General features: G+C 58.7%; 1 protein-coding gene across 10 annotated transcripts in view; it reads left to right on the top strand.

The window, feature by feature from the left end:
• The window catches only part of EHMT1 (euchromatic histone lysine methyltransferase 1), a 111465-nt gene extending 91725 nt beyond the window's left edge, over positions 1-19740 (top strand). For 9 of the 10 annotated variants that reach the window (XM_025262083.2, XM_044926590.1, XM_025262089.2 and 6 more), the window contains 11 exons: positions 5090-5191; positions 6268-6372; positions 10746-10900; positions 11562-11729; positions 11828-11972; positions 12306-12383; positions 13024-13139; positions 14400-14486; positions 15099-15177; positions 18347-18522; positions 18597-19740. In XM_025262083.2, coding sequence (XP_025117868.1) covers positions 5090-5191; positions 6268-6372; positions 10746-10900; positions 11562-11729; positions 11828-11972; positions 12306-12383; positions 13024-13139; positions 14400-14486; positions 15099-15177; positions 18347-18522; positions 18597-18762 — 1377 coding nt within the window. In that variant the 3' untranslated portion in view covers positions 18763-19740. Of the gene's footprint in view, positions 1-5089; positions 5192-6267; positions 6373-10745; positions 10901-11561; positions 11730-11827; positions 11973-12305; positions 12384-13023; positions 13140-14399; positions 14487-15098; positions 15178-18346; positions 18523-18596 lie in introns of those variants that run through there. The other variant, XM_044926593.1, reaches the window with a different exon arrangement.
• Positions 19741-20941: the final 1201 nt, after the last annotated feature.

Here is a 20941-nt window from a genome sequence, read left to right on the forward strand (position 1 = left end):
TCTATGTCATTAAATGTTATTCTATAACATTATTTCAAGTGGCTATATTTCATGATATAATTTGTATCATTTTTGCCAGATTGACTAGTATGTGGATGATCAATTTTTATTATACACAGTGCTTCAACAGGCATTTCATAGCTAAGTCTTTTCACATGTTTGTTTTAAGACAGATTTTTCTGGACAGGGATTTTGGGGATCAAGATATATAATGATTTTTTAAGGCTTTTGATCCCTCTTTCTTAAATGCATCTGGAAGTTTGTGAGCGCTCATTTCCCTGCACTCTTACCAACACCAACCATTACAGTTAAAAAAATACAGTTTGATTGCAAAAACGGGTTTTTTTTTTAACTATTTTAATTTGCTTCTGTCAAAGTAAACAGTTTTTTGTATATAGTTATTTACATATGCAGAGTACACCATGTGAAATGCTGAGCTGGATGAATCACAAGCTGGAATCAAGATTACTGGGAAAAATATCAATAACTTCAGATATGCAGATGATACCACGGTAAGGGCTGAAAGTTCCTCTTCAGAGGAACTAAAGAGCCTTTTGATGAAGGTGAAAGAGGAGAGTGAAAGATGTGGCTTGAAACTCAACATTCAAAAAACTAAGATCATGGCATCTGGTTGTATCGCTTCATGGCAAATAGAAGGGGACAAAGTGGAAGCAGGGGCAGGTTTTATTTTCTTGGGCTCCAGAATCACTGCGGAGGGTGACTGAAGTCATGAGGTTAAACGACACTTGCTCCTTGGAAGGAAAGCTACGACAAACCTGGAGAACATAGTAAAAAGCAGAGACATCCCTTTGCCAGCAAAGACCTGAATAGTCAAAGCTATGGTTTTTCCAGTAGTCATGTACAGATGTTGACCAAAAAGAAGGCTGAGTGCTGAAGAATTGATGCTTTCAAACTATGGTGTTGGAGAAGACTCTTGGGAGTCCTTGGACAGCAAGGAAATGCAACCAGTCAGTCCTAAAGGAAATCAACTCTGAATATTCATTGGAAGGACTGATGTTGAAGCTGAAGCCCCAATACTTTGGCCACCTGATGCGAAGAGCTGACCGGTTAGAAAAGACCCTGATGCTAGAAAAGATTGAGGGCAAGAGGAGAAGGGGACAACAGAGGACGAGATGGTTGGATGGCATCACTGAACCGATGGAAATGAGTTTGAGCAAGCTCCGGGAGATAGTGGAGGACAGGGAAGCCTGGCGTGCTCTAGTTTATGGGGCCACAGAGTCAGACAGGACTCCACAACTGAACAGCAACAGCTCAGTTGTATGAGTCGTGGATGTGTTTTCAAGGCAGCATCTGGTCCTTTGCGTTGGTGGGTTTTGCGGTCTGGCACCTGTAGCTGCTCTGTAAACACCTGCAGGTGAGAGTCCCCATCAGGGCGGGCGCGTGAGTTCTGCCCAGTGCTTGGCCAGGGGGCAATTTCCTGGCCCCGTCACCGGAGCCAGTGCCTAAGCAAAGCACTGCTGCAGAGGCAGGTCAGGGTTGAGGGCTTTGTAGGAGTAGCTGTACCAGCGGAACAAGTGGTTGGCGCAGGTCTGGAGTGGGCAGTTCACCAATGAGCCTAGCTGCACTCTGGGTGCCATAGAAAGAAGGGCCCTTGAATCCAAGACCAGTCACAAAAGACGCTCTGTCTGAGAAACAGACTGTAGGATAACACTGAGCTGTCTGTGTGGTTAGAGTCCCAGAGAGGAGGGAGACCCAGTGGAAGAAAATATATTGAAGGAAAAGTGGTCATAAATTTTCCACATTTGATGAAAAATAACCTCCAGGTTCAAGAATCTCAGCAAGCCCCAAGCTGGACAGATGCACAGGCTGCTATGCCAAAATTCATCATGTTAAACTGTAGGAAGCCTTCATGCGGCCCAAGAGGAGCAGCTTAGTCCAGCGCATGCCAGTGAATAGTGCGTGTGCTTGCCAGCTTCCCATCTGAAGCCACAGGGCCAGGAGGCCGTGGAGGGATTTTCTTACTGTGCTGAAAGGGGGGAAAACTCCAAAAACACGTCCGCCCAGAATGCTGCAGCCAATAAAAGTGTCCTTCCGAAGCAATTGTGAAATAAAACATTTTCAGGTGTACAAAAACTGACGGAATGTAATAGCAGATTTATAGTAAAGCCAGGAGGAAAATCTCATCCTTGGAAATAATGGAAATACCAGAAATGGTGAATTAGAAGAACTTGTTTTCTGTAAATTTATTAAAAGGTGAAGCCTGTTTAAAGGAAGAAGAATATTGTGAGATGGAGTTTACACAGACGGGGATGTCAACACGACAGCGGGAGCTGGGGGACAGCAGAAGGGCGTGAGCATGGCCCTCGGGGTCAGTCCTGGGAGGGGCAGTGCTGCGGACAGTCGAAAGTCGTGATCCTGCAGAATACTGGGGAGTAACTTAAAAGAGGCATAGCTTTAAGGACAAATTTTTTAAAGGCAGTAGAGGAAGTAAAATGGAATCTTAGAAAGTACTTTTGTAACTAGAAAGCAGGAAAAGAGGAGTAAAAACAGGTGGGACCACAGCAAGATGGTTGTCTGACCCTGACCACGTCGTAGTTGTGTCCAGCATCGGAGGATGAAGGCCTGCAGCCTGAGGAGACGTTTGAGCCAGTGAACAGACGAGAGCGAGCCCTGCCTCCACAGAGAGCACACACACGGAGAGCACACGTGAACATAGCACACGTGAACACACGTAGAGCACACACGAACACACGGAGAGCACACGTGAACACAGAACCCATGAACACACCCTGACACAGCACAGCGACCATGTAGGCCACACACTAACATGGAGAGCACACGTGAACACAGAACCCATGAACACACCCTGACACAGCACAGTGACCATGTAGGCCACACGCTAACATGGAGAGCACACGTGAACACAGAACCCATGAACACGCGGAGAGCACACCTTGACACAGCACAGTGACCATGTAGGCCACACACTAACATGGAGAGCACATGTGAACACATGGAGAGCACACGCTAACGTGTGGATAGAGCACGCTAATGCAGAGGACGTGCCCACACGCACCAGGCGGGAGCGAGCAGGGTGAGGGCGCATCAGGCGCGTGGTGAACGGGAGTCAGGCGCGGCAGGCGAGGGCGCAGAGCACTCAGAGACCAAGAGGGGATGTTGCCTTTGCTTCCAGTGTCGGGAGCGGTTTCTTCAGCAGGACACAAAAAAGTACAGAAGAGACTGACACTGCTGAGAGCGTTAGAATTCAGGATCTCCAGGCCTTCCCTGGAGGTGCGGTGGTTAAGATTCGACCTACTAGTGCAGGGGTGCAGGTCCAGCCCCTGGTCAGGGAGCTGAGATCCCACATACCTCATAACCACGAGACGGTAACACAGAGGCAGTGTTGCAGTGAATTCAATAAGGACTTTTAAAAATGGTCCATAGCAAAAAATGAAAAAGAGATTTCCACGTTTCTGTGGAACAGTGCCGGGGTCCAGCCCCAGCTGATCCAGGGTATTCGAAGGAGAGACGGCGTAGGGGAGGGTCAGGAAACAACTGCTTAATTAAACGTTAATTAAGGATATAAAGAGTAATAGAATGAGGATAGCTCAGTAGGAAAATTCAGTGGAGAAAAGAGGCTGAGTAGCTTGGTTTACGCGGGAGACCAATAAAACTTCAAGACAAGAAGTTTGCACCACTTACGTAGGCCGCAGGCGTCCTTCCGTTCTCCCGAAGGAGAGGAGACACTGAGGCCTCCCTGGTCGGATCTTAGAAGCCCAGGCATAATTAGCAAGCATGGTGGGTTCCGCGCTCCAGATGGAGACTCAGCCAGAAGTTGAGAGAGCGACATGGGGAGACCAAGTTTCAGTGAACAAGGCCCGCACTTTATTTTCCAAAGTAGTTTTTATACCTTAAGTTGTGCATAGAGGATAATGGGGGAAGGGGTGGAGTCATGCAAGGACAGCAGTTCCTGGTCCTAATCGAAGCCAGGCTTTCAAACTTATCATATGCAAAAGTTCAGGTGAATTACATCATTTTCTGGCCCGGAGGCCTGTTAACATTTTAAGAAACTTATTTTTCTCTAAAGGTGATTATTCCAAAGTCAGGCATCAGCCTCCAAAAAAGCATTGGACAAAGCTGCATTTTACATTTCTATACTCCCATTATATCAATCAATACACTGCCAAGGACACAGTAGGTAAGGAGTATGGAGACTTAGCAGCAAACATTGGCTCAATAAGTGAAAAACCCTTCCCCAATACAATTTCTAATCAATCTTTTAACTACTCAAAAGAATATGTGTTTAGACAGTTTAGAACATCTCCTGCCTCTCACAGTTGGGAGGCTCTGAACAATCACATGTGGCCGGAAAAACCTATTCAGGCAGGCTAGAGGATTTCCAAAGGAGTTTGTAGGTTAAACACTGTCACACCCAGGAATTATTAACTGGAGCTGTAAGCTAATTCTTTTTTCAGAGAGAGATAGTGGGGGACAGCCCCCCGTAAAGTCAGAGGTGTAGGTGAAAGCACAAAGCAGAAAGTAGGCAGACTCTGGTTTTGGGGGTAGATGCTCGAGAATTTCCAGGGGGACTCCTGAGGCTCGATCCCGCCTTTGCGTATGCCGAGCCTCCTTCCTCATGACCTTTGCCATGGGCGGAGCTCCTGCTCCCGGCAGTGATAGAATTCCAGTTGAGCTATTCCAGATCCTGAAAGATGATGCTGTGGAAAGTGCTGCACTCAGTATGCAATATGCACTCGATATGCAATATGCTGGCTCCTGGTAGAACAGAAGATGCAGGGAGATGGGAGGGCTGCACAGAGTGGAGGGCCTCCTGCAGGTGGAGGGCGGCCGTGTGTGTGAAAGCCTCGGGTGGCTCCCACCTGCAAGCGTAGATCAGGCCGGTGCTCTCCCCGGTCTGCCTCAACTTGTTCTCTGTAAAGTGGGGTGGGGTGGGGGGGTGGGCGGTGGCTCATGGCTGAGGTAGATTTAGGTTCTTGGGAGGTGGAGACAAAGGCCAGCCAGCAGCTGCGCCGGCTGATGTGCTCTGAGCTCAGTCGCCGTGGGGCGTCAGGCAGGGCGAACTCAGCGCCCTGGGGCTCCCGGGACCTCAGCGGCTCTCGTGTTACAGGACGCAGAGGGCTCGACCTGTTTGCACCTGGCTGCCAAGAAAGGCCACTACGACGTGGTTCAGTACTTGCTCTCAAACGGACAGATGGACGTCAACTGTCAGGTACGCGCCCCGTCCGCTCGGGATGCCGCCTCACGGGCCTGGCCCCGGGGCCCGAGACGAGTCCTCGGGGTGGTCCTGGCCCCACCTGTCCTCTGGGGCCACTTCTGCAGGGCCTGGAGACCTGGCCTCTTCTCCCCAGCCCCGTCCGCCTCCTGGCCTGCTCGCTGGCCGCCTAGAGGCCCATCTTCAGGCAGTGCCGCTCTAGTGGGGTCCCAGCCTCCATGGGCCGAGCTGCCCTGTGGCTTCTCGCCTTCCCTCCCAGCGCTGGCTGTTGTCGGACGTTCTGTCTCTTCCCGTGTGTTTGCTTTGCGTCTGTCTGTCTGTCCAGCTGCTGTCAGGACCTTGGGGTGTCCTGCAGTGCCCAGCACAGAGCAGGTCCCGTGTATGTCTCCTGACCTGTGAGGGGCTCGGGGAGAGGGCGAGGGTGCAGGGAAGGGTCCTCCCAGCTCTCAGGGGCGTCTTCCCGCCGGCAGGCTGGGCTGCGCTGCCCTGCCGTGCCCCCAGTCCCGCAGCAGGCCTGTGGGCACTGTCTCACTTCAGTCGTGGAGGCCGAGCGCGTCCACGGGAAGACGTGGTGACTGGAGCAGGCAGCAAGTTGTGTTGGCAGGGACTCAGCCTCTGGCCGCCAGAGGAGGAATTGGCCACGTGGTCCTTGTTGGCTCAGAGCAGCTCCTGGTTTAAGTAAACCCCCAGGACCGCCGAGTGGGGTGGGGGCAGGGTAGAGGGGCAGCGGGCTGGGCAGGACCGTGGCCTCGCTGGTGGGCAGGGTCAGCTGGGTGGGCTTCTCCCTGCTGCGTTCCTCACGGCCTCCTCAGTCTCAGATCTGGTGTCTGTAGTTCATGCCTCATGCGTGGTCTGTCCTGGGACCACCGGGTGGGCAGGTGTGTGGCCTGCCTGCGCTCACCAGGGTCCCCGGGCAGTGCTGTGAACCTCGGTTTCCTTTAGCAGGACGGGGCCTCGGGTCGGGGCCCCCACTCCTGCCCCCTCCCCGGGGCCACTTCTCAGGCCCTGAGTGGGGGCTGTGTCTGCTCACGCCTCCAGGGCTGTGACAGGCTTTCCTTTTTCTTTGAAACCAGGACGATGGTGGCTGGACGCCCATGATCTGGGCCACTGAGTACAAGCACGTGGACCTCGTGAAGCTGTTGCTCTCCAAGGGGTCTGACATCAACATCCGGGACAACGTGAGTCTCCCCGGCGGAGGCCCTGGAGGAGGGGTGGATGCAGGGTGGCTGCAGCCACTTTGGTCATGGAGGCCGCGTTCTAGCGCCTGCCCTGACCTCTTCCCATCCAGTCACCAGCGTGCGCTGACCCAGCGCAGCCTCCTGTGTCGGCCTGGAGTTGGGTGTGAGCCGAGTGGCACAGGCCCTGAGACCCGCCCTGGGTGGAGCCGTGTTTCCAGAGGTGTAGAGACACTGACTCCTGTGTGTGTGGTGGGGATGGCAGGCCAAGGCATGCCACCCCTGGGCCGAGGTGCTGAGGCACCGGGCTCTCCGGAAACAGCCTTGGGCTGTGTGTTGGTGGGGCAGTTTGCTTGCGGGCAGCACCGGGCACTTGTGATGAAGTTGAAGGGGAGTCTCATCTCCGGAAGGCTTCGGGGGTCCCGGGAGCAGTGGGTGGGGAGGCTGGCAGAGCCGGGGGGCTGCCCTGGCATGGACCTGTGTGCTGCCTCCCAGGCAAGGGACAGAGTTCCCGGGACACGGACGGGCTGTACTCGTGGAGCTGTGTCCACCTTTGCAGTTACCAGAGCCGTAAGTAGGAAGCTGGCTACAAGCTCATGGCTTTGATGATGGACTAAGGCAGGAAGGCTCACCCACTTCTCTGCTCAGAGCCCCGAGTGGACCATGTGAAGACAGGATGGGAGCGGTGGCTGCTTTGCAAGAAGACCCTCCCCACAGAGACTGGGAGCAGTAACCCCCACCAAGGGCAGTGCTGGCTGGGGGCGTCTGCCAGCTCTACAGAGCTGGGCCCCAGGGCCAGAGATAGCCTTTAACTGGAAATACCCACACAGACAATACACAAAGACATAACCAGTGCTTCTTAACCAGACATACCAGATACCTGAGAATCAGCCATCTTTAGCAGACATAACTAGTGCTTCTTAACCAGACGTGAAAGTGAAAGTGAAGTCGCTCAGTCATGTCCGACTCTTTGCGACCCCATGGCCTGCAGCCTTCCAGGCTCCTCTGTCCAGGATACATAACCAGCCCCCAAACCGGACACAGCCAGGCTTCTGTCTTCTGTTCCCGACTGGGCCTCTCAGCCTTGCTCCTTGCAGTCCCGCCCAGGTGCCGGCCTGGCTGCCTCTCTGGCTGCGTGGAGCCGCCTGCTCGTCTGTCCTGCGTATGGGCTGCGGCCGGGCTCCTGGTGGGGCTGCGGCCTCTCTCTGACGCTGCCAGCCCTGCAGGGGGAGTGTTTCCTGGTGGGCGGCTCTGACTGCTCCACGCTGTCCTCAACATTCTGGGTCTTTCTCTTCATTTCAGGTCTTTTGATCATTTTTTACTGGATTGTTTGTCTTACTCTCAAGTTTGGAGAGTTTCTATGGAAGTCCTTTGTTAGATAGTATGTTCTGTCCCTTTCAGTTCAGTTATCAGTCATTTTCTCTGTGTGTGCTGAGTTGCTTCAGTTGTGTTGACTCTTTGTGACCCTGTGGACCATAGCCCACCAGGCTCCTCTGTCCGTGTGATTTCCCAGGCAAAGATATTGGAGTGGGTTGCCATTTCCTTCTCCGGGGGATCTTCCTTGCCGGGGATGGAACCTACTTCTCTTATGTCGCCTGCGTTGGCGGGTGGGTCCTTTATCACATGTGAAATCCCTGCCCCACCCAGACACTCTGTAGGTTGGGTGTTAACGCTCGTGCAGGGTAGGAGGTGGGGTTGGGCTCTCTTCTTGGCTTGCGGGCCTCTCACTGTTGCCTGCAGTGTGCGTAGGAAGTGGCCTTTCCTCCTCAATGGGCTCTGCCCGGTGGCCACTCTGGGCCCCCCGGGCCTGGGCCCTGTCCATGCGCTGGGCCGCGCCCTCCTGACGAACGTCGCTTCAGGGCCTGTGAGGAGAACCTCCCAGGAGCCCTTCCGTTTCTCCCTCCCCAGCTTCCTGCTGTTCCTCTCATGTATTTTACTAAATTTTGTTTAAACAGTGGTGGCCTCTGGGAAAGGCTGTGACGATGAGCCTGGTGTCCAGCTCCCGGAGTCCCCTCTCCCTCAGGCCTGTGTGTCCACTGCCATTTCCTTCTGCGTGTCTGAGGTCCGTCAGCATTTCTCGCCGTGCTGGGTGGCGGTGGTGAAGTCTCAGCTTCTTAATGCCTGCAGAGTCCTTTCCCTCGCTTTTGAAAGGTGTTCTGGGTGAAGAGTTGTGAATGGCAGCTGGTCTCGGCGCCGCCCTGAGTCCTGGCTCCACTTGTCTCCAGCGGGAGACCTTGCTGGCGGCTGTTCTTGGTTTCTCCGTGGGTCACGTGCCTCTCTATTCTCGAGTTTTCTAAGGTTGTCTCTTTGTTACCGGGATTTGGTGATCTTACTACAAGGTGCCTGGTGGTGTGTGCATGCAAGTGTGCATTCAGGGTTCATGGAGCCCCCTGGGTCCGTTATAGGGGGTTTTACCAACCTGGAAGCTTCCCGCTCACTTCTTCCAGAGCTGCCTCTGCCCCACCCACCTTGGGGAGGGTCTGGTTCCATGTGTTTGACAATCTTTCGCAGCGCTCACTGAAGCGCTTCTCATTTGCTGTGGTTATTTTTCACCCTGGACGTGTACCTCGCTGGTCTTGGGCTGTGTCGAGCTCACCGGCCTCCTCCACTGTCTGCTCAGCGTGCTCTCCCCTCGTGCACTGTGGCCGCAGCTCGGAACCTTCTTCAGGGCCTTCTCGGTACTTTCTGAGGCATGTCTCCTGAACGCAGTTGTTCCAGCTTCTCTGAGCTTGCTGGTCTATCCTGTGTGCCATTTCTGGCTTTGGGTAGTTGGCTTTGCTGCTCGTTCTGGTTTCCTGAGCCTTTGCACGTCTGGTAAGCTGAGACCGGACGCAGGACGCTATGAGCTCACCCTGCTGGGAACCGCTCACGTGGGGTCTTGCTTTCTAAGTTTGTCAGGTGGTCTGTGCAGGTCTCAGCTGAGGCTGGTCATCCCTACCCTGTGGGGCCAGCACTGAGCCTTGTGCACCGGTATGTCCTTCTGGAGGCCCAGGCTTGGAGTGTGCAGCCCTCCAGAGGCCTCTCAGCCCACGGCTGGCCCTCACCCCGGCTGCCTTGGCCTGGGGCCACCTGATCTGGAGCTGAGACGGACGGTGAGCCAGTGGCCACTTCGCTGCCCGCTCCGGGTGCAGCCCTTCACTGCCTGATGTCCAGCTCCTGAAAACTGTTCCGGCCTGCATTTCCACCGAGGTGTGGGTGGGGGTAAACCTGTTGTGGCCCCTCTTGCCCCTCCTTCACTAAACACCCGCCAGACGTGTGGGCCTGTCGTGAGGTAGCAGGGCCCAGGCACCTTCTCTAACCACAGGCCTCGGGGCTGGGGCAGGCTCAGTTCTGCTGATAAGGTCGTGGGTGCTATATAGGCCCCTGGGGGCGCCAATTCACTGAGGAGCCCACAGGTGTGCGTCGGGTGGAACCTGGGGCTGGGGCTTCTGAGAGCGACGCAGGGAGAGGAACCTGGGACCGGCAGTGGGTCGGCCCTTCGCTTTCTCTGTGGACTCAACGAGGCGGGCAGGCCCGGGCTCCTCAGCTCCTGCTCCACTGCCGTCTTTCTCGAGGCGGCTGAGCCGGAGGCCTAGGACGTACGAGGTGTGGGGATGGGGTGCTGGGTGGCGCAGGGTCCGGCCTCCGGGACGTGCTGCGCCCTCTGCCCACACAGCAGAGAGCGGAGGCCACAGCCCTGAGGCCAGCGGCCAGAAAGGGCAGCGGGAGCATCGCTGGGCCAGTCTGCAAGGGAGGCGGAGCCGGGGGCGAGCCGGGGGCGGGGACGCCTGCTCTGGGAGACTGCTCCGGGCTCTCTGGGCCGGCTCTCTGTGCCTGGGGCCCATGTGCGGCAGGTTGGGTGTTCTGTGGTTCTCATTTAGACATTGTCTTGATATTTAGGTTTGCTCCTCGTTGTTACCTGATGTTGTTTTTTATTTACCTTTCCTTTTCACGTTTGTGTTTTTTTTAAATTGTAGTCCTCTAACAGACTTAATGTGGTAGATTATATCACATATATAATCTATATGTGATAAATCATGTATTTTACATATGGCACAGGTACTTCAAAATTTTTCTTTGCCTCATTTAGAGTTTTTAGTCTTTTGTGAAATAAAGTTTTAATTAATCAGATTTGCCTTTTTCAAATCTTATACAAGCATCACTCTATCCTACAGTCATAACTGTGTTTCAAAAGGAACGTAATTTTAAAAAGCAGGTAAATTGGCCCTAGATGGTGTGTCGTGTAGGGTGTAGCCCAATTCAGGAGGATGTTTTCTGTTTTTAACCTATTCTGCACTATAATGACGTACATTTTAATAAAAACAAGACAGAATGGCAGGAAGCCTTTGTTGGGTGGCCGCAGGGCCCTGGGGCTCACCCCCGTGTCCCCCGCCCAGGAGGAAAACATCTGCCTGCACTGGGCGGCCTTCTCGGGCTGTGTGGACATCGCGGAGATCCTGCTGGCCGCCAGGTGCGACCTGCACGCGGTGAACATCCACGGGGACTCGCCCCTGCACATCGCGGCCCGGGAGGACCGCTACGCCTGTGTCGTGTGAGTGGCTCCGGGGCGCTGGGGACTTCCTGCGGCGGACGGGCCTCTCCCGTCAGGCCTGCGGTCAGTGTAGCTCGGGAGGATTGCGGTGAAAATCCGCCGTCCTGGCAGCTCCCAGCTCGGGGCCACGGGAGTGGCACCCTCGCGAGGGCAGACGGGCCACTGGCAGCCCCACTTGCCAGAGCCTTTGCTCTGCTCCAGGCGGAAGCTCAGGGCCGTGTGGCCCTGTCCTCCCTGCACGGGGGCCTGGGATGAGGGGTGCCTCTGCCGCGGGGCCTGCGCCCTCTCGGATGTGGTCCCTGGGGCGCCGAGCTCTGGTGCCATGTCGGCGCCTCCGTGGGTCAGGCCACGGCGTCGCCTGCCGCATGCTGACCGAGCTTGTGGCCAGGGGGCATCGCTGTCCTTTCATCCCGAGGGCCCTGTAATGGAAGAGCTGAGCAAGGTTGAAAGCTGTCCCTGGTTTCCATGCTCGTCCTGAGAAGGGCCGTGCTCGTGGGGAGGCGGCTGCGTCTGCATGGTGGCTGGAGGCATCCGTCTGCGGGCTGTGCCATCTTGAAGTGCACGGCGGGTCCTGTTTTCACGGGCGGGCGTGCTGCGTGCGTCTCGTCCTTGAGTCTCGGACAGAAGGGCTGAGTGTCCTGTGCACTTGCTCCCCATGCAGCCTCTTCCTGTCCCGGGACTCGGATGTCACCCTGAAGAACAAGGAGGGGGAGACCCCCCTGCAGTGCGCCAGCCTCAACTCGCAGGTGTGGAGCGCCCTGCAGGTGAGCCAGGCGCTGCGGGACGCGGCCCCTGACAGGCCCACCCCGGTGGAGAAGACGGTGAGCAGGTGAGGAGCGAGAAGCAGCTGGGACCAGCCAGGGCAGGCGGCACAGGCGCGGGAGGGAGCTGGGCTTGCCCGGAGCTGACGTGCGCCCCCTGTGGCAGGGACATTGCTCGGGGCTACGAGCGGATCCCCATCCCCTGCGTCAATGGTGTGGACGGCGAGCCGTGTCCCAGCAACTACAAGTACGTGTCTCAGAACTGTGTGACGTCCCCCATGAACATCGATAGGAATATCACCCACCTGCAGGTCAGCGGGGGGCCCTGGTCCGGGCAGTTGCTGGGTGGCGGGAGGGGTTGCTGGGTGGCAGGAGGCTCGGGCCCAGGCTCGGGCTGCCCTTGGCTCTGCTGGCTCGGCTCTGCCCACTCCCCCCAGCGTCGGCCCCGCTTCTCTGCGCTCCTGGGGCCGTGTGCCCAGGCCCCCAGCCCTCCCCCTCTCCCGCAAGCCCCATGCGGGGGCCCTGGTGTCCTCTCCACCTCCCTCGGGGGAGGCTGCAGGCCCTGGGTCCTGAGGACGGTCCCCGGGGCTGGTAATAGCGTGGGGCTGCGGGATGGGGCGCCGTCTGACACACCCTCCCCGCAGTACTGCGTGTGCATCGACGACTGCTCCTCGAGCAACTGCATGTGTGGCCAGCTCAGCATGCGCTGCTGGTACGACAAGGTGAGCCCGCAGGCTGGGGACGGGGGTTCAGAGGGCGCCGACCGGAAGCCAGGGCCGGGGGCAGGGTGGAGCCTGTGTCCTGGCGGGGCGGGGGAGGGGGGGGGCGTGACTGGGGCCAGGGCGGAGTCCCCAGCCTGGCTGGAGGCAGCTGCGGGGCTGGGAGGGCGCTGCTGAGGCAGGAACCCCCCGATTTTGGTTTGGGGGCAGGAGTGGGGTGTCCTGGGTGGGGAGGCCACACAGGCCCCACGTGGAGGCTGCTGGCATAGGGTCGTCATTAGGGAACATGGCTCAGAATGGTCTCTGAAGTTGCCAGGGCCCCAGACTCTGCCTGGTATAGCCCAGCGGCTCACGGCGTGCTGGGTCCCTCCAGAATGGGGGTTTGCAGAGGGGCAGGAGGTGCGGGCTGGCGGTCCTGGCGGGAGGCCACAGGGCAGGCTGCAGGGGCCTCGGGAGGCTGAGAGGGTGCCGGGATGGTGGACAGGGGGGCCAGGCAGGGACCAGGAGAACCAGCCACGTGGACTCCTGGCCAGAGGCTTCCTTGGGCCTTCCCTGTCCTCCCGGGCGGAAGCCAGCGTTCTGGGGGTGCGCTCATCTGCGGGGGCCTTGCTGTGGGTGGCAGCTGCTTCTCGTGTCTGCCCAGGACGGCCGGCTGCTGCCAGAGTTCAACATGGCAGAGCCGCCCCTGCTGTTCGAGTGCAACCACGCCTGCTCCTGCTGGAGGACGTGCCGCAACCGCGTGGTGCAGAATGGCCTCAGGTGAGCCCCCTGCAGCGGCCAAGGGCGCAGGGGTGTCCCATGTGTCCACAGATGGGAGAACGTGTGTTTAGTGTGTGCGTGCGTGTTCCTTGGCGCCTCGGCCTGTGTTACAGGTTGATGTAAAGAGCAGAAGCCGTGTGTGTGTGTGTGTGTGCGCGTGTGCGTGTGTGCATGCATGTTGCTTGGAGCCTTGGCCTGTGTTTCGGGTTGATGTAAAGAGCAGAACCCGTGTGTGAGAGAGTGTGTGTGTGTGCGTGTTCCTTGGAGCCTCGGCTTGTGTTTCGGGTAGATGTAAAGAGTAGAAGCCGTATGTGTGTGTACGTGCGTGTTCCTTGGAGCCGCGGCCTGTGTTACACGTTGATGTAAAGAGCAGAAGCCGTGTTGCCCACCTGCTGAGATGTGGGTTCAGGTCACACAGCCTGAAGGTGAGAGCCAGGCCTCCTGTGAGCCGCCTGTCCAAGCTCACGGGTGTGAGCCTGTGTGGACACTGGGTCCCTGCGCTGCACCCTGGGTGTCGTGGAGGTGGTGTCTGGTGTAACACCTGCTGTCCCTTAGATATGTGTGTGTTTGGTCTGCTGACCACCCAGAGCCAGACTGTGGGGCTGTGGGGCTGTGGTCAAGGAGCTTTTTTCTGTGAAATGCTCGAGAGTTGAAAAGTCTAAGATCATAAGGGCAGATTTCTGTTCTGTATAAGTTTAGCTGAGTGTTAATGGCCTCAGTGTTTTGGGGCCTGTTAACAATAAGTAACTTGGCTGCACCGTGTGAGCAGCTCACACTTCTGTGTCCTTGTGTGTGGCTGCAAGTCCTTGGGGAGGGGACAGACATACCCGTCTCCCTCGAGGGCCCTGGAACACAGACGGCAGGCGGATGCCCTGACTCTCAGGGCCGGGAGGGTCCCCCCCCCACCCTCAGAGGTCAGCTCAGCCTTGCCGTTGGCACGCCGCCCGCACCTAGCTGCGTTCCAGTCGGGGCCAGCAGGCTGCTCACCCGCCTGGTCCTTGTCAACAGCTGAGGCTCAGCCAGCCTGGTCCCGTGGTGGGTGCTGGGGTCATAGGGCGAGCGAACGGGGCTGAGGTCCCCTGCGTCCTGAGGGCGTGAAGGGCGGTGCGGCGGGGCCTGGGGTCACTCAGAGCCTCTGTTGCTCCCTCACCCGGCGCTGAAGCATCTCCAGACACGAAGGTGGTGTTCTCTGTCCTTTACTCCCGAACCTCGCGTGTCACTTGTGAGCGGAGTGAGCTGGGACGTACCCGTGTTTTCCAGGGCGAGGCTGCAGCTCTATCGGACACAGAACATGGGCTGGGGCGTCCGGTCCCTGCAGGACATCCCACTGGGCACCTTTGTTTGCGAGTAAGTGAGTGCTGCTCTCCCGGGCCCTGTCCCCGTGGTCATGGCGTGGGTGGGGGGGCATCTCCAGGGCCCTGTCCCCGCGGTCTTGGGGTGGGTGGGGGGCATCTCTCTGGCCCTGCCCCCATGGTCACGGGGCGGGTGGGGGGGCATCTCCCGGGCCCTGTCCCCGCGGTCACGGGGCGGGTGGGGGGCATCTCCAGGGCCCTGTCCCCACGGTCATGGGGTGGGTGGGGGGCATCTCCCGGGCCTTGCCCCTGCGGTCTCGGGGGTGGGGCAGATCGGGGAGGGGCACCAGGAGAGTCGACTGCCCTTGTGGCCCAGACTCTCCAGGCGGGGCTGCCCGGGCAGGCCATGTGGCACACGCAGCGGGCAGCCCCTGCCCCGTCTGCTCTTAGGCCTGCACTTCCTCCCCAGCTTGCAGCTCGTTTCAGAAGGTCTGTCAGGGTCTCATGATTCCCGGGCATGATCACTTTGGACCCCTGGTCACAGGGTTTCTGTGTCATATCCTGAGGCCCAGGCTCAGTCCTTGTTGAGCCACATCGGGTCATCCTCGCGTGGGGCTCCTTCAGGTCCTCCGGTGCTGTGTTCTCACCGCCCTGCCCTGACCCACAGGTACGTTGGGGAGCTTATCTCTGACTCGGAAGCTGATGTGCGGGAAGAAGACTCTTATCTCTTTGATCTTGACAACAAGGTAATGCAGCCCTAGGGGTAGGGCGTGGTGCCAGTGGGTGTGGCGGTGCCCACAGGCAGGGTCGGGCAGGTACGGAGGCTCGGCTGCCCTGGCTGGTGCTGGTGCTTCTGCTGGGCTCAGGCGTATGCAGTGGGGTCACTGGGCCCAGAGGCCCTTTGCCTGTCCTGCAAGCCTACTGAGCGTGGGGCTGGGATGCAGCTCTGTAGCCTGAGCCCGCCTCTCAGCAAGGGGGGAGGCCCCGTGCGCGGGACGAGCCTCCGTGTGCACCGAGGGTCACACGCGTGACCGGAGGGCGGTCCTCCCTGTCCTGGCTCCCTCCAGGGGCTGGTGGGGTCGCTGGACTCGAGCTTTTCGGCTCTGGGCCCTGGTTTCCAGGGGTTTCTGATCTGGCGCAGCTGCCCTCGGCCTTGCCCTGGCTCCTGAGTTGCTCCTTGGTTCATCGAGGCTGACCTGGGAACCTGCTGGAGCACACAGGTGCTGCCAGCGGGGCGCCTCAAGTGCTTGGTCCTTCTCGGCAGCCTGAGCCTCTGAGCCCCCCTCTGTGGGTCGGGGTGAAGCCAGGCACTTGCTCCCATGCCCGCCCAGCGTGGCCGTGTCTTCCGAGCGCCCTGCTGAATGGACACGGTCTCCTCATCAGCAGACGGTCCCCTCCCGGCTGGGCCACTGTTCCCGCCGTGGATAAAGGAAGCTTCTAGACCCCAGGCTCCCATGGGCTGTGGGTGCTCAGGGCTCTGCTGCAGGTTCACCAGGAGTCATGTGATTGGCTAGAGGTTGTATTCAGTGCTTTTCTGCATCTGTTGGAATCCTGCTGCTGCAGCCTCTCCCGTACTTGCTGGAGTAATACAGAGGGTGCTTGCACTTTGTGGGCCATCCAGCTGGGCTGTGCTCTCACACCGCTTCCTTGGTGCGTCTTAGCTGCGGTGGTCGCCTGCAGTGGCTCACGCGTGCCCCAGCGTGACTTCCGGGCACCGCCCCCACCTGCCTGTGGTCCGTCCGCTGTCTGGGGTCCCTGTGGTCTGTCTGGCGTCAGCGGTTCCTCCTGGTCTTCATCCTGCTTGCCTGTCGCCGCCTGATCCTGATTAGTTTTAGTTCGGGTTCCAAACCTGCCTGAAGGGTATCAGGGCGTAGGCTCCCTCCTCTGGGAGCGCGTGGTTGCATTGTGGGGACCGAGCTGCAGCTGCCCCCTCTGAGTCTGGCTCAGCCGCCCCTGCGGTGAGCCCATCCTGGCCACCCCGCCCACGGCACAGCCAGGAGCTCGACCCCCTGGGGCTCTCTCTGCTGCTGCTTCTGTCTCCGCCTCCGCCTGTGCCGACCAGGCTGCTGGTCTGATTGCCACAGCCCGTGGCAGGTGGGGGTGTGGTCACTGTCGGGAGATGGGAGGAGGGCCGTTCTGGGTGCCCCAGTGGCCCCTGGCAGAGCGCCCCTCAGAGAGACCGGATGCCCTGCAGGCCCTCCGTGCTCACGCCCGGGGGTCTCTTCCTTGTCCCGCCGAGCCCGTGTGGGCCCGGGTGTTTGGTCCTATGATACATTCATTCTGGGCATGTGACAGGGCACAGATGCACCCACAACCCCTGCCGCTCCAGCTTAGGCCTGAGACCCCGAGCACTGGCGTTCAGAGTGCCCGCACCCGCTGGGTGCCTGCATTCTGGAGCTCTGGTGTACAGAATGCCTGCACCCCCTGGACACCCACCGCCACCCCACTCCCCCATTGTCCAAGGCAGCAGGGCACTTTCTGGCCTTGCTATCCGGGTGTTTCCTGGGTCACAATGCTGGTCCTCCTGCTGCGGATCTGCCCGTCTCCTTGCTGTTCTGGAACCTTCCAAGCGTCCACCCACCTGTCCTCTGCCCACATCACCTGGCTCCCTGGTGCCCACACCCAGCACCTCAGAGCTGTGATGCAGGGGGTTCAAGTGGGCACAGGCTCCCTCCCCACCATGTTTGTGCTGCAGGACCAGGTGTGGGTGGTTTTTGATCAGAGACGCTTTGAAAGAGCAGAGCAACACGTTCATCTGGAAAGGCGTGTTTTAAAGACCTGAGCAATGTTTGTTGCAGGAGGGCCACGGTGGTTCTTGTGGAGGGAATTTATAGGACCCGATGTGCAGTCTGGCCTTCAGGACGGGCGGTCAAGCGCCCAGGACGCACCTTGTGGGAAGCGTGGGGGGTGTCAGGGCTGGAACTGGGGACTGGTGGGCAGAGGAACCCCCGCTTGTCCCCAAGGAGTCCTGCGTCCCTGAGGACCGCCCTGGTCCTGCAGGCTCAGGCGGGCCTGGCCGCCTTGTGTCCTGGTGTGGATTCCGTGTCCGCAGAGCCCTCGCTGCTTCCTCCCACACCTAGGGTGAGGACCCCTTCTGTGGCCCCTGAGCCTCTGGTTTAGCTCAGGGAGCTTCCTTCCCGCAAGGATTCCCGTCTGTTGCCTCTGTGGATAAAGCCACAGGAAAGGGGGGAGAATTGTCCCAGTTGCGGCCCGCACCCCCGTGGGAGGTCAGGGCCCGCAGACACGGCGGTGCTCGGGGCCCCTGCCCCTCTCCAGGGGCTCGGGCCGGGGGCCCTTGCCATGTGGCCGTTCCCGGTGCAGCGTCGCTCTTGTCCTCTGGGTCTTTACAGGGGAAACGCGGCTTTCTCAGGGCTCAGCGGTGAGGCCAGACCTCTTCTCAGGGTCATGTCAGGCCTGGGTCCTGGCCACTGTCTGTGCGCACAGGGTCACCACCGCTCTGAAGGCTGCTGTTGGCTAAGTCCCCTTAGGAGGGACCTGGCAGCCCCCCGCCTTCTCCCCCCACTCCCCTGTGTCCCTCTCCCCACCACTCCCCCGTCCCTCTCCCTCCTCGTTCCTCTCTCCCTTCGTCCCTCTCTCCCTGTCCCGCCACCCTCTCCCCTGTCCCCACGTCCCTCTCCCCCTCTGTCTCTCTGTCTGTCTGTCCCTCTGCCCAGTGCCCCTCGGCCCCGCCTCCCGGGTGGTGGTCCTCCCCCTCCGTCACTGGGTCCCTGAGGGGCTGTGCTGCCTTGTGGTCCCCATGGACCCCGACCCCTCTCTGGGTGTCTGCGGCGCTGTCCACGTGAATCCCAGGTCTGCGCTCGTTTTCACCGAGTGGGAGCCCCGAAGCTGCGTGGGGGGGCAGGGGTGGCACCCGCGCCTGCCCCTGATGCTCAGCGCGTCGCGTCTGTCCCCCAGGATGGAGAGCTGTACTGCATCGACGCACGTTTCTACGGCAACGTCAGCCGCTTCATCAACCACCACTGCGAGCCCAATCTTGTGCCCGTGCGCGTGTTCATGTCCCACCAGGACCTGCGCTTTCCACGGATCGCCTTCTTCAGCACCCGCCTGATTGAGGCCGGGGAGCAGCTGGGGTAGGTGCCCGGGCGGGGGCGGGTGGGGGGTGGCCCCAGGGGCGCAGGCCCAGACCCCGGCTCTCTCTCCGCAGCTTCGACTATGGGCAGCGCTTCTGGGACATCAAGGGCAAGCTGTTCAGCTGCCGCTGCGGCTCCCCCAAGTGCCGGCACTCCGGGGCCGCGCTGGCCCAGCGGCAGGCCAGCGCCCAGGAGGACGGGCTGCCCGACACCAGCTCCTCGCCCGCCGACCCGCTATGAGAGCGCCGCCCGGCGCCCGAGTGGACGCCGTTCGCTGTGGTTTGGGGAGGACGCAGAGGCGTGCAGGAGACTGGCTGGCCTGCCCGGGGCCGTGGGGGCGGGGCCCGGCTGCGCGGGGACACCTGGGCTCCTTGCCGGCCTCGCCATGAGTTCCCGACGGAGGTCTTTCTGCTCCACGTTTCTCGTCTCCCCTCGCGCGCCGTCGCTCCCAGCTCACCGCCGGGCTGGGGGCTGTGTCCTGTCGGCCCGGACTCTCCGTGTGGCCCGCTGCGGCCCGCATGGCCGGTGCTGGCTCTGGGCGGCACAGACCCTGTGCCCACCGCCCCTGCGAGGTCAGGGCCGAGCCACTGCTGACTTTGGAGAAAACGTGGGTTTGCTTTTTAAAGAAATCCTATATCTAGTCCTATACACCAGACCTCTCACGTGCTTCTTTCCGAGGATGCGGTTTGGGGCGCAGGACGGCCATGGCCCCAGAGCACCGCACCTCCTGTTGATTTCTAAGCCACATGCTATGATGATGAATAAACTGATTTATTTTCTACCATTATTGGACATTAGGACAAACAAAAAATAAACACAAAAACACAGACAACGGTGCTGATTCTGGTGTGGTTTCTACTCACCATGTGAAAATAAACTATCAACTGTATAAAGAGAACAAAGTGATTTTAGAATAAAATGCAGGAAAAACTTTTTTTAAAATGTTAGTCTTGTAGTGTGAATAAAATTGCCATCACCTTTTGTGTGATGGCCTGCCAGGCCACATACTTTTTTTTGGCATATACTTTTTTAAATACTGTAATTAGTGCAGTAACAGTGGGTTTTTTTGTGCAACTCTTCTAAAACATTCATAATGCAGTCATGTTTATTTTTTCTGTTAAAATGTTTTTGACAGTTCTAAGAGCAGTCTTTTGGCTCAGACCATTTCTTGTTCTGTTTTCAATGAAATCAATAAAAAAAAAAAAAAGAAGTCCTTTACATGAGGCTCTATCATGGTATCATGTTTCAGCTGGTTTCTGCGAGACACCCACACGTGCTTGCTCCCACGCAGCCCTGGGGACCAGCGGGCAGGCCTATCGCTGTGCCGCCTCCGAGCAGGTGGGCCTGCAGCACCCCTGTCCCTGGAGGAGGATGCGGCCGTCCCTCCCCAGGCAGCCCTCACGGGGGTGTGTGTACCTGTGCGTGTGCGTGGGAGCATCTGTGTGTGTCCAGCGCTCCAGAGGCTGGGAGTGGATCTCCGGATGCGGTGACGCTGGAGTTAGACGCGGGGAGGTAGGGGACGGACGCGGGGAGGCTGGAGATGGCAGAGCTGCGCTTGTCCCCCTCCTACTGGGCAGGCCGGCTTCTACAGAACCTCTGGTCCCAAACCTCACCTTCTAACTCAGGAAGCAGCTTGAATGCTCTGCCTTTTATACACAGAAATCATTCAGATAGATTCATGTTGATATATGGCAAAACCAATACAATATTGTAAGGTTAAAAAATAAAATAAAAAAGAAATCATTCAGAAACATGCTTTCAGACATTTGTCCAGAACTTGCATTTTGCAGACAGTCCAAGCAGGGTGTTTTCCCTGTGGACGGGGACCGAGGCCCTGTGTGTGGAGCCGGGGGCACTGAGCTGGGACTGGTCTGTGGGAGAAGCCCTCTCCTCCCTGGGGACTTGCTGCCTTTCTCTCCTGGGGGCACCTGGACCCCAGCAGGGGCTGTGCTGGCTGGAGGGCCCACCTGCAGCTGGGCCTCAGGCTGAGATCACAGCCTTCTTTGCCCCTTGGATCAGGCTCCAAGCCCGGGGGCCAGAGGTGTCTGCTGGTTCTGTGCTGGGGCACGGCCAGTGCCCAGACAGCTTTGTTGACCCGAGATACAGTCCAGTTGCAAACTTTGGGGTGTAGGGGAGGCCTGTGGGGCGGGCTTCCCCATGGGGCGTTCTGCCAGCGGGTGCCGGGCAGCTGCGTGTGTTCCTTGGTCCTGCGGGGTCTGCACCACCCCTCGGTGCCCCCACCACCAAGACGCCTCCGTGAGGGGCTGCCCAGGGCATGGGGGCAGGCCAGAGGCCTCCTGTGGGGTGGGGGGCACATGGGTAGGCTGTGAGGGGCTCACCTGGCCACTCACTTTTCAAGGCAGACCTGTCAGTCCCCCGCCTGCCTGGGGGGTCCCTGTGCCCTGGCCTGCCCAGCTCT

This window comes from Bubalus bubalis, chromosome 12 (assembly GCF_019923935.1).
Source record: "Bubalus bubalis isolate 160015118507 breed Murrah chromosome 12, NDDB_SH_1, whole genome shotgun sequence".
NCBI classification, from domain to species: Eukaryota; Metazoa; Chordata; class Mammalia; order Artiodactyla; family Bovidae; genus Bubalus; species Bubalus bubalis.